Source organism: Falco cherrug, chromosome 9, assembly GCF_023634085.1.
Source record: "Falco cherrug isolate bFalChe1 chromosome 9, bFalChe1.pri, whole genome shotgun sequence".
In the NCBI taxonomy this organism is placed as follows: domain Eukaryota; kingdom Metazoa; phylum Chordata; class Aves; order Falconiformes; family Falconidae; genus Falco; species Falco cherrug.
In genome coordinates this window covers 44,022,436-44,034,712 of record NC_073705.1, presented here as the reverse complement: position 1 = coordinate 44,034,712, position 12,277 = coordinate 44,022,436, and the positions used below count along the sequence as shown (strand labels likewise).

At 37.4% G+C, this 12,277-nt stretch overlaps 1 protein-coding gene across 7 annotated transcripts in view; it reads left to right on the top strand.

Moving 5' to 3' along the window:
- Positions 1-12,277, top strand: part of WAPL (WAPL cohesin release factor) — a 159,801-nt gene that overhangs the window by 132,117 nt on the left and 15,407 nt on the right. For 5 of the 7 annotated variants that reach the window (XM_055721467.1, XM_055721466.1, XM_027817173.2 and 2 more), the window contains 4 exons: positions 2,096-2,248; positions 2,498-2,634; positions 4,605-4,716; positions 10,076-10,303. In XM_055721467.1, coding sequence (XP_055577442.1) covers positions 2,096-2,248; positions 2,498-2,634; positions 4,605-4,716; positions 10,076-10,303 — 630 coding nt within the window. The remainder of the gene's footprint in view (positions 1-2,095; positions 2,249-2,497; positions 2,635-4,604; positions 4,717-10,075; positions 10,304-12,277) is intronic. The other 2 variants (XM_055721469.1, XM_055721470.1) reach the window with 1 other exon arrangement.

Below are 12,277 nucleotides of genomic sequence, written 5' to 3'. Positions count from 1 at the left end.
AAAGCATTTGTTGCATACCGAGTCTTTATATTAGTACTGATTTTTGTGAAGTACTCTGATAGCTAACTTGACTCAGGCAAAATCTGCCTTTTTCTCAGACAGATTTTGAATATATTCTCTTCAGGCTATGAAAATGTCTGTCTGCGTCATTCATATTCAGGCAAGCCATTTTGTTTTCTGTCCAACTTCTGCTTTGTAACTGGAACCTTCAAAATATTAATTCAGAAATATGGCAGAGGTTTGACTGAACAAACCAGTTAGGGGAATTCACTTGTATCTGCTCCTCTTGTTATGACATACATCTGAAGTTAATTCAGTCACTTCTTTTAACCTTGATTTACATGTGTATGATTAAGATTTAATGAGTCTTGATCTAAACGTCCAGTAATTCCTGCACAGATGGTCCTTCCTCTTTAATTTCTGTAGAAATTTGTTACCTGAAGATCTGCATAAATTTGTCTTAGATCTACAGTGAGAAACCCATGCAAACTGCTTAAGCCAAGTACTCTTTTCTTACGGCCTCTGCAAGCTCCCTTGGAATTTGCTTTGAAGGGGAAGCCATTAACCAAGACTTGGATGAGATACTTCAGTAGATCTGCTGTGTTCACAGACTGATAAGATCAGAATCCTCCAGTACCTGCTTTATGTAAACCAGCTTTTCAGCGTGGTTTATTAGCATTTTGCCACTGGAACTTAAGTGAGCAAATGCAGAAGTGCTGCGCAGTGATAGAGGCAGCATGTAAAGAAAACTCCATTAGTGGAGCAGGTTGTTTTGGCTTATATTTTCATTTTGACTGTCAGTGTACAAGAGTGCTTTCTCTCAGAATATCCCCTGAAGTATGTAACAGTTACATGCAGGCATGGGGGGTGCATCTAGTTCCATTTTTTTCAGTCACACTTTTAAAAAACCTCATTTTTCTAAGCGAGGAAACTTACATTATTTTTTTGTTTGTTTTGGTTGGTTGCATCATCACAGTTTAACATCACATTACAAAAAAAAAAAGTACACGAGGGTGAGTAAATGACCACTGGCATTGGCACTTGTACATTTCAAATTGAGTATTTGGAGGTCTTTTTCCTGTGTGCCTTGTTTTCTGTAGCTTGCCTTCCCATCTGAATTTGTGCCAAAGCAGTAATACGAAGATAAGCTGACACTTAAGCTTATACCAGCCTCAAACTAATACAGAGGAGTAGCTTGAGGAGAAGCTTGTAATACTTGCCTGAGATGGCTGGAAACTTGTCACTAGTTATGCTAGACCTAGCATCAAGGTCTCTACTACCAGCTGTAAGCTCAGAATAGGTTTTGCTGTATATCATGCTATAATATGTTGTTTCCATAATATTAATGACACAAATGTGAATAAGGCTGGTGTACAGAGAATACCATGAATTTACAAGAGCATAACTCTACCTGTTTGAGGCATGCACATTGCTTCTTTTATGGTGCTACAAAATTTCGATAGTCAGTCTTCCACCTATATATAGTCTTCCACAATACAGTTTGGAGTATCAGGTTGGAGAGGTCGATTTTCTGTTACCCTAAGTAGGGTAGTGTGCAGTAGCCTCCAGTAGTTACAGATGAGAACAGTAGGCACAGAATTTTTCAGTTGAGGCTGTGCTGAGGCAATGACTGCTCAATGCTGTGCTTGTATCCAGACCAGTGTACTTAATGATGGTTCAGTATAGCAACCAACTGGAAGCTCCAGTATAAAGGGGGTGAGATACTTGTAAGTATCAACAAATAATTGTTTTTAAACACTGAACTTGCTTGGTTTACTTAAGCTAAAGCTTAAGGAACCAGTGTAAAGAACTTTTTTCCCTTTTTTTAATTTCAGAATTCCACTGGAGCTTCCTGACTACTTTAAACTGGTTTTTGTATTTAAAAATTAATAATTTGTGCCATCTTCTTTTTATTTTTCTTTAAGAGTAGGTACATTATCACAGAGCTTAGGTACATCTTGGTAGTGTAAGGCAAGGACTAAACAGTCCCGAAATGTGAGTTTGACAATTGCACACCTGTACTGTTTCCTGATGTATTTAGTGTATGTTTACATGCTCAAAACATCTGCCCATTTTAGCACTTTCTTATTAATAGGTAAGGCTATCTTCAAAGGAGGCAATTCATAAAGATGATGGAGTTTTTAAGGCTCCTGCACCACCTCCCAAAGTGATAAAAACTGTGACAATACCTACTCAGCCCTACCAAGAGATAGTTACTGCATTGAAATGTAGGAAAGAAGACAAAGAAGTAAGTATTCTTAACACATTTTTAAGATAAAGAATTATTGGTAATCCTAAGTACTGAAGGAACAGTGTCAAAATGAAATTTGGCTTTCCTATTAAAGATAATATTTTTTATCTAAATAGTTGAATGGCCTTCATTAACTTCTTAATGTTTCCTTGCACTCAAAACTGAATAGATTTTAAACTGTACTTGTTAAGGTTATAATCAATCCTAAGAGCAGCTTAACTAGGTCAAAATATTTGTCTCTTCCAGTTATACACTGTTGTTCAGCATGTAAAGCACTTCAATGATGTAGTGGAATTTGGTGAAAATCAAGAGTTCACAGATGATATTGAGTACTTGCTAAGTGGATTGAAGAGCAATCAGCCCCTAAACACACGTTGCCTTAGGTAAGATATCTTAATGTAAAACACTGAACTTATATTTAAAAGAGGTGTTGAATTTGTCAGTGAAGTGACTGTGCTTTAAAATGTTGTTTGAGTGGTTACCTGGCACTTCTGTTATAAAGAAAATAATCATCAAGATGATATGTTGTTTAATAATCAATAGTAGTATGATTAGGAAGATGAAATAGAGAATTGTACAGTAAGCGACAGCTTCAACACGCTTGTTCTCCCGTACAAAAAACATATTTGCTATAAATTAAAAAAGTATTTTTTGATAACTTTGCTTAGTGCAGTCTTATGTGTGGTGCCCGTTTTGGTTTGTAATGCAAAATTCAGTTCTAAAATGAAATCTCTAAAACTGGAAAGTTTGCTGGCTATAATCTAGAACTGATGCAATATTGAGATACTGTTTAACTCCAACTGTCTCTTCTCTTCTGTTGATAAATAACACAGCTAGCATCCTATTGTGGCCTCAGTGTTAATTGGGAGCTTCCCTAAGTTGTCTTGAACTACTCATTGCACTCTTAATATTCAGGTTACACATTCTTACAAAATGAGTGTGAAAAATGCAAGTCTTGCTTTGAAAATGTTTATGATAATGGTGTCCATTCCCTGGATATAGAAGTAATTAGAATGATATTCTGTAACCACATAATAATATTTTTTTATTTCTCTTAAGCAAAACTAAAATGGTGGAGAAGGAAAAACTTGAATTCACAGAGACAGGGGATGAGGATACTGTACTTTGACATTTGACTGTGGATGAGAAAAATCTTTAATGCTTTTAAGAGAGCTGTTTAAAGAATTTATTCTTCGTGTTCCTCAAAAAGTAGCAATGAATATTGTTGCTGGAGTATAAATACAAGAGATTTATTACCCAGTTTGAATGTACAGTATGACAAGAATAAATTAGTACCATAATGACAGTTAAGGAGCATTTTTCATGCTGAGTGCGCTTAATTTGCTCACATGGCAAGCTTCCTAAGATCTTAAACTACTTTTTTACTTTCCCAATTTATATCATGGAATGTAACTTGTATAAGCACCATAAATTTTTTTCTTTCAGTTAGCAAATACATTTTTCCAAAGGAAATTTATGAGTAAGGATAGGAATAGACGTAAAAGAATCAGAAACTGGTAGGTAGGCTCTAACTGGTGCTGTTGTGATTGGAGACAGAAAGGCCACTTGTTCTTTCAACACCATACCACATGAATCTTTTATAATAAGATTCCTCAGTAGTCATTGAAGACTTGATTGCAGAATCACTCCCACATTGCTCCGCATTTAAAAGCAATATATTTTTAATAGTCTATATGTTGCCCTGTGCTAGAAATAGCAGACAGCTTGCTAATAAAACTAGGGGAAGACTTACTTCCACTTTTAAAATAGAACTGTTATGCTGATCACTGATTAGACTAAAGATTTTTTCAGGCTTTTCCTGAAATTTATAGTCTTTCTATCAACCATAAATGCAGCAATAAATATTGAAAATGTTTAGGTTTTTGTAAAAGTATTGACAGGCATAAGCAGGACTAGTCAGTCAATTAGATAACCGCTAGATAGCGGTGGAAGCTCACGTTTATAATTTCTAATAATGCCTTGATCTGTAAGCTTTCCAGCGCCTCTAAATCAGAGCTTCGTGCTTAATCCATGAACGTTTTACTTTAACTTTTTGAAATTATTTCATCTTTTCTTTGAAAGAAGCAAGTTCAGGGTGACCTTTGAAATCCTGTCTTTAGCCAACCTGGAAATAAAGCAGACACGATTTGGTGCTGGTAACCAACTGATGAATAAAATGCTGCCCTGATCACCAGTTACAACTTGCCTTATAACAAGTTTTAGAAGCAACATCCCAACAGGCTCTGTCAGAGTCTGAGGTATATGGTCAATCACATTTTGTAGACTTGTTTGTCTGCCATTTTTGTAAATGTGTTCATTTTAGCTGTTCTAATCCAGAATTAATTTTCTCTAGTGTAATCAGCTTGGCGACAAAGTGCGCCATGCCCAGCTTCCGAATGCATCTGAGAGCACATGGGATGGTAGCCATGGTTTTCAAAACACTGGATGATTCCCAACACCATCAGGTACGGATACATTGTGTATTTCATCAAAGTTTGATGAAACCAGTCTAGTTTGTATGAATTTTTGTGTACGCACGTTCAAGGTCAAGCATCCAGTATAGTGTGCGTTTGGGATCTGTGGCTCCGTTTTAGTAATCTGTAGTGAAATGAAAAATAATAGCACCTACATTCCAATGACAAATTCCCTTTCCACTGCTTATGTGCTTCTGGGTTTGGAAATTCTTTTAAGCAGGAACTTAAACTTTTTAAAAAAAACTGTCGGTGCTTTGGATGGCTATTTTATATCTTCTCTTAAGCTTTTTTCAAACAGTTTTATTGTTGTATTTATAATTTCCTTCAAATAAAATACATTTGAAAGGAATCCTTTCTTCTTTACATTTAAAGGTGGCTGTAAGTGCTCATCTCCAGAGCAGCTTGTATGTGAATTACTGCATTTTCTATAGCTGTTGTGGGGCATTTCTCATGTCCTGTGCTGTCTCCTTGAGTAGTGGTGTAATTGCAGTTGTAGGATGCCTTGAGTCTGTGAAGTGTTCTTTGATGAGTCTAGGAAAGGTAAAATGTAACTACTTATAGTAACATGACCCCAGCGTTTAAAACTGGAGCAGTTCCGGTTTTCCTTGTTATCAACTTCACAAGTTCAATTCAGCTATAATAGAAAACACTTCTTGTGGATGATAGTCTTTTTTTTTTTCCAGTGGCTGGAAGCTGTTCCTCTGTGGGGTATCCCTTGAGGTATTGTTACAAAAGCTGAACATAGGAAATGGTGCTTGAAGTGCCCAGTAGATATGTATATCCAGTCAGGTTTATTACTTTTATTTAATAGCTCTAGAAAGAATAACATGCAATGCAGAAGGAAACTTTTCACCCACAGAAACAGACATCTAAGAGAGGGTATTTGACATCTTGCTGTGGGTGAGGGAGAAAGCTGTAGAGCTGAAAAGTAACTGATTTAGAATAATAGCTTATTTTCCATCTCCTTCAAAAATTAGCAAAGGCTAACTGTAAAACATAGGAACCAGGTTCAATGCATTCATTATTTTGTGTGTCAAAATAGTGCCAAGTGATACTAGAAATAAATACAGTCAAGCTATTTAGGACAGTTGCCACCGCTGAGTTGCAGGAGATGTGCAGAGGACAGCTACAGTTCTTTGGAAGGTGTACAAGCTTGCTCGGTATATTTTTGGCTTTTAGCAGTTACCATTATTCCTTCATTTTCAAAAGAACTAGCACATAGAGTTCAAAAAGAAATTGCATGCTATTATTAGTGTGCAGTAACAAAAAGCATTGATTATATTCACTGTTTTCAGTATGTTTGAAATGTTCTCTTGTCAGGGAAAAATACTGGTAGTTAAAAGTTTTAATATAGTCATAGTGCATTCTTGGTACAGGTTATACAGTATTATAAAATCACTGATATATCAAACTGCTACTAATAAATGCTAAAATATGTGCTCTATTTACTGTCAGTATATGCTTTAACAATTACCTTGCCTGTGTAAGTTTGCTGTCTTTATATACTGCCCTTTCATTCACTAATTATTTCATTAAAATTTTAACTTAATAGAAATTTCTCCACTAAATCTTAGTACAAAGTAACTCTAGAATTATAAACCACACTAGGCTTCGCTTGTATGGCTCGTATCTATTTAAGATTAATAAGGACTGGGGAAAAAACAATAAAATTATTTCACTAGTATTTTCTTTAAAGTATTTTGGAGATGGGAAAACTGCCACAATGAGGTTGATAATGGAGACAAATATGTGTGTATACTGCACCCTCGTTGTAGATACAGTGGAACAGACTGACAAAGTACAGGACTTTTACATTTCTCTAAGAATATAAAATAGCAGTTGCAGAGGTATTTTTCTAACCAGCAAGGAAAACACAAAATAACTGGTTAACTTACTGAGCTATGCCCCAAAAAATATTTGTATAAAAATTACTTGTTCTGCTGAATTTTTCTTGTAGATCTGTCTTTAAGCTACAGTTCCAGTTTTTAACTGACTTTGTCCCTTCAGCTGTGGTCTAAAGGTTTTGGAGTATTATTAATGTTTAGAATAAAAACTATATTTTCATTATAGCTGTCAGTAGTTAAGCAAAGAAATGCGGTTTTGTAATGTCTTCACCATGTGAATAATTAAAAAAAAAAAAGTGCATTAAATGTAGTGCTCAACACTAGAAAATAGCCATCTGTTCCCACAAGCTGGAGTATAAATAGAACAAGCAAGGCAAGACAAGGATGAGAGTGGGTGTAAATGGTCTGCCGTTATGGAGTATATGTTCAACTAGGATGTTTTCCTGAATTCTGCAAAGTATGGAGTGCAACTCCATAGTTAGATATGGCATAAAATTTCTGGAGCAAATGCTATTTATTTTACTTTTTTCTCCGCATTCATTTGGAAGCAGAACATGTTTTAGGCATCCTGAGAAATAGAACGGGGGGGGGGGGGGGGGGGGGCGGGAAGCCCAACCAGCTTCACTACAGCAATCCATAAGGGTGGGATTTTGAGAGTTTGGTTGTTTGGTTTGGTTTTTCAGGATATTGATCAAAAATGAGTTGTGCTAACAGTTTTCCCCTCATTCTCAACTCGGAATTCTGTGGATAGTAAGGCTCGAGATTAGCTTTCAGCCAATGTGGTTAACTGTTGTTAACATTTATAGCAGGTCAGAGCAAAATGTAGGGTTGTCGTATTCAAGATTAAACGAACTTGCCTATAGGGACTGAGAAAAAGGAGTTTTAGAAAACCCGTATCACTGGCATGAAGCTGAAGCAGGTTTGTTCCACATTACAAGCACCCTTCACATTGGAGGTCCTTACTTTTGCAACATCGTTATTTTTCTGTTGCACATCAGCATTTGGGGGCTTACTGGCCTGATTGCCTTCTGTAGGCAATGCCGTTGCACAAACCTAGTTCTTGCTACACATAGGTACTCCACTCCTTTTTGCTTTTCTGGCAGTCCTCCTGCAGCCTGAAACCTTGTGTATAACATCTTGGGCCCCTGCTTTGGCCCCTCCTGATCACGTTCAAGCATCTTAAAACTTGGGTGGAAGGTCTGAAGAGAAGTGTTGGCACAGCGTATGCAGAGGGCGAGCCCTTACTCCCTGCATAATAGGAAGTCCATGAGACTGCGAGGAAGGGAGCCTGGAGACAAGGCAGGGGCTTGGAGCAGAGGCTTACAAAGCGAGTGCCATTGCCCTTAGCAGGCTTTGGAGTATCTGTAAAGCATTTCTGAGTAGCCATCTAAGAACAGTCTCTTGACTTTTTGGAATGCTTAAATATTTAATAATGCAGCCAAGGTTATAAATTCAGCTGTTTCCTTCTTTTAACTGCTGCATAGTTTGTAGTTGATAGAAACTGCTTTTGGGGCTTAAGCGTTTTTTGTTATTATTTTATTTATTTATTTATTTTTTAACCAGGAAGCTCACCTGGGTAATACTGATCACTAGAAAATAGTTCTTCATAGATGTTCCTTTATTAGGTCCCACACTGGCTGAACTATGGTTAGCGGAGTAACCTTTTGTTTCTCTGGAATGCGTGTGCTCCTGTGTCCTGTTTTAATAACTACTATTCTGAAAGAACAGGGTTTTCTTCCAGGAACCTGAAATTGCTTACTTTAAACTTTCTTCAGTATAAACCAGTTGCAAGTAAATCCAGGGTAAACGATATCTAAAACTAAAATGATAAAATTCCAAGGTTTATTGGAGAAAGTTAATAGAAATTAAGGGGAAAAAATGAATACCCTGTCTATGTAGACGAGCCACATAGATTGCTTTCAGCCTTATATCTGACAAGGCTGGAGCAATGATATTCACAGCTAAGAGATTATTTTTTTTTTTCCCCCCAACAACGCTGTGTGTCAAAGTTGTATTCATGAAAGGAGATACAGATTTGGAAGCTCTTGCTTCCCTCCCTCAGCATTCCAAATGCATCTTTGGTGGTTAGTCAGATTAAAGTCTTTATTCACCTGAGGGTTTCCTTGACTCAGGCTCAGACAGGAAGGAGTTCTAACGTAGCTTTTGATAGACTGTCAGCTGCCTAGTCCTGTTTTGGAAATGATGATACTGCTTAGTATGACCAGGTATGATTATTACTTGCTTCTAAAATAAACAGAAGTAGCTAATGATTGCTTTGGTGGCCAGCTGAACTCTAAACAAGATGTTAGTCAGCTATGACACAGAAGTTCTGCTCTTTCCTGTTGAGCTGTACAACATTCATATCCCAGAATTAGTCTCCATTTTTAATTTATACAGAAAAAACTGAAATAGATGCACGCAGCATGTTGACTATTGAGAATAGAACTTGGGAAGATGCACACGTAAACCCCGCAACGCCCCCCTGGCTCTTTTCCTTCAGATATTGTGAAAGGTTTCTGAAATACCTGAATTTCTGAAATATTGTGCACAGCACAGCTTAATTCCCCGTGAACATCTCTCCTCTTCACCGTAACTTGGAGCTCACCTGGATCGATGAGTCTCTTGATACAAGTGCTGTGCTTGCCAGCACTAGGGACAGATGGCTTTGCTTTGATCCCTTCACTGTCATTTGTCCCTTCCTGACAGTCACCTTCTGGCTTTGCTTTTCTGGATCCTCATGAAGATGGCATTTAATTCCTTCTTGAAGAAGGATTAAGTATGCTTTAGCTGGGAAGAGGTCCCTATACGCCGATTCTGTGTAAGATAGGGAGGGTCAAGATAATAACACCTACCTGTTCAGGACTGATGGGGACGGGGCGTGGGGGAAGCTGGTTTGTACTCTGGCTATTTTCAAGTAGCAGAATTCCCCTGGAAATTAAATGTGTTTATGCTGGAAGGGGTTGGGTAAATTGTTGACTGACAGAGCTGCTTGGCAGAATTGGAACGTATGTCACCAGATTCTCCTTCCCTCCCCCCCCTCCCCCCCTTCACATGCAGACTGTCCCCATGATCTCTCTATTTTCTGGTGCTGTCACCAGCTTATCCCATCGAACCAGAATGTTCGCCTACCTTGCTGTGTACCCTGGGCTGTTTCACTTTGTTCCCCTGCTGTCTCCTCTGTAATGCTGTTACTGGAGTTATCATGTCTTACTTTGTCTGCAGCACTGACTCCCTTAAAAGTAGAAAACCCTGCTTTTCTACTAGGTTTTTGTAAATATCTTAAGTGATTTATGTCTCAGTTGTATTGGTTAGGGGAAGGCATTAGTAACTTGCTAGAAGGAATCTGTTTGCAAGAGCAAGTACTCATGCAAGTGCTAATGCTGATTTGAACTTTTCAGGCTTTTTCCTTCGTAAATCTTCATCTTGTTTGTTAAAAATTATAAAACGTCTGCCTAACATGATTACTAAATACTGTTGTTTTTTTTTCTTTTCTCTCCCAACCCAAGAATTTGTCCCTTTGTACAGCAGCTCTAATGTACATTCTGAGTAGAGATCGTTTGAACATGGATTTAGACAGAGCTAGTCTAGATCTGATGATACGGCTTTTGGAATTGGAACAAGATGCTTCTTCTGCCAAGCTGCTGAATGAAAAAGACATGAATAAAATTAAGGAAAAAATTCGGAGACTGTGTGAAACTGTTCACAACAAACATCTTGATCTTGAAAACATCACGGTGGGTATCGTGCTTTTATTTGAAAGCCTTGATGGTAGTGGAATGCTTAATAAAGTGGAACTTGTAAACATTATCCTTAATCTCCTATCTCCCAGCTGAGGAGTCATGACACTTTGTCTACCTTCTATGTATATACGACTGCACTGCAAGTATTTTCTTCAAATGTGAAATTTCCTTTCTAAAAGGCTGTCAGTAGGATAAAGCTATGATGTTCTTCAGCTGTCTGATTCACTGTTCACCCCTGCTAAGGGCAGCTAGTTAAAGGTAGCAATTAGTAACAAGAAGCACTTTAACCGTGTGTTTAAAGACAGCATTTGGATTATTTGACTCTTGTTTCTTTGCTTAAATATTATGTGCACATTCCCGAACAATAGGGTATTACTGTGTGTTAAATTGAAAATGTAGTGCAGGTTCTCCCATTAACAGTAAATAAACATCTGTCCTAAAGAAACTGATTTCTCTCTCCCCGAAGTGTGGTGGCAGATCTGTTGATTAGCATAATTGTGGACGCATTTTTTCCTTCCTTTCTCAAACATGTTTGTTTTTTACGAATGTATCTTCAGCTGCAACAGTGTGAGCTGTTTTTGCTTAAAAATAAATTTGGCCATGGTTTGATGCTAGCATCAAGCTAGCTTGAAAAACAAAGGGTAAGTTGCAAGTCTTATTAAAAGAGTACATTTAAAGAATTGATGACAGATTGACTGGATCAGTAGTCATAGATGGCAAAATTAGCACTGTGGTTTTGCTTTCACTATGTTTCAATATAACAGATGTTAGTACGGTCTTAATTTTTGAATGTCTTGTATTATACTACTTACGTTTGAAAGTTTCTTGTTAGGTTTTTGCTGGTTTTCATGTAATAGTTAAACCCAACAGGAGAAGCTTCTGATTTATTGTTTACAAAGTAAGCTTTTTAAGGCTTTATCTCTGCAAATAATGGTCCAACTCCTGCCAGTAATCTGCAGTTAAGATTGTATTCCATCTTAGGTCAGATTAAACGATTATATGCCTTGTTGAGCGGCCATTTTCTTTTGTAATTTTTTGACTTCTGTTGGTTTAGGAAGGGTTTGGTTTGGCTTTTTGCACAAAATTCTAGCTATGGAACCGATAGCTGAGTTGATATGAGAAGTCAGTATTATGTAACAGTAGAAAGAGTTGAATTTGGGGGGAGTATGATTAGTATTTTTGGTATATATTGGTATAATTCTTAACCTTTGGTAATCTGTTCGTGGTGACAAAGGAGAATTGTTTCGAAGTTTCAGGTTTAGGCTTGTTTCCTACAAACCTATGAAATGTGCAGGTAGGGGGCTTGTATTAATTCTCTGGCCTTTGAAAGCTACAAAGGAAGAATAAATCTGAGCTTGTTTTTGCTGCTTTCAGTTTATTCTCTAAATTCACATGATACAATGTGAAGATACCAACACAGAATGAAATTTGTTCTCTAGGTGGTGATCAGCTAGGGACTGGTATAATCAGCGTCTTATTTCAGCGCTGTTTTGGCACTGAAGACAACTCACATAGCTCACAGTCTGTCAGTGCCAGGATATCTTTTGCACTGTAAAATATAAGACAGCTCCCTTTATTAAGCACGGAACAGCTGGTACAGGTTCCTCATTGCTAAAGCATCCAGCTACACAGACCACTGTCTCCTATTTGAGCTTTTCTCATTTTCATAATCTGAGCTAGCCTGATGATTTATTTTTTTCTATGAATTGTAATTCTGTTCTTGAGTTTTCTTAGGCATGGGTTTTAAAGGGAAAGAATATATTAAAAAGGACTCTGTCTTCTGAAAGTTGTCCATGACTAAAGAGTAATATTATCAGAGGCCATCAGTTTCAGCTGGTTTTTTCTTTCTTTTTTTTTTTTCTGAGGCATTTGTATTTCTTAAAATTTTGTCGAGCTGTTGTAAATGTGTTAAATACTGTAGTACCTCACAGATGGAAACTGCTTCCCTCCCAGCTGCCCCATCTAGAA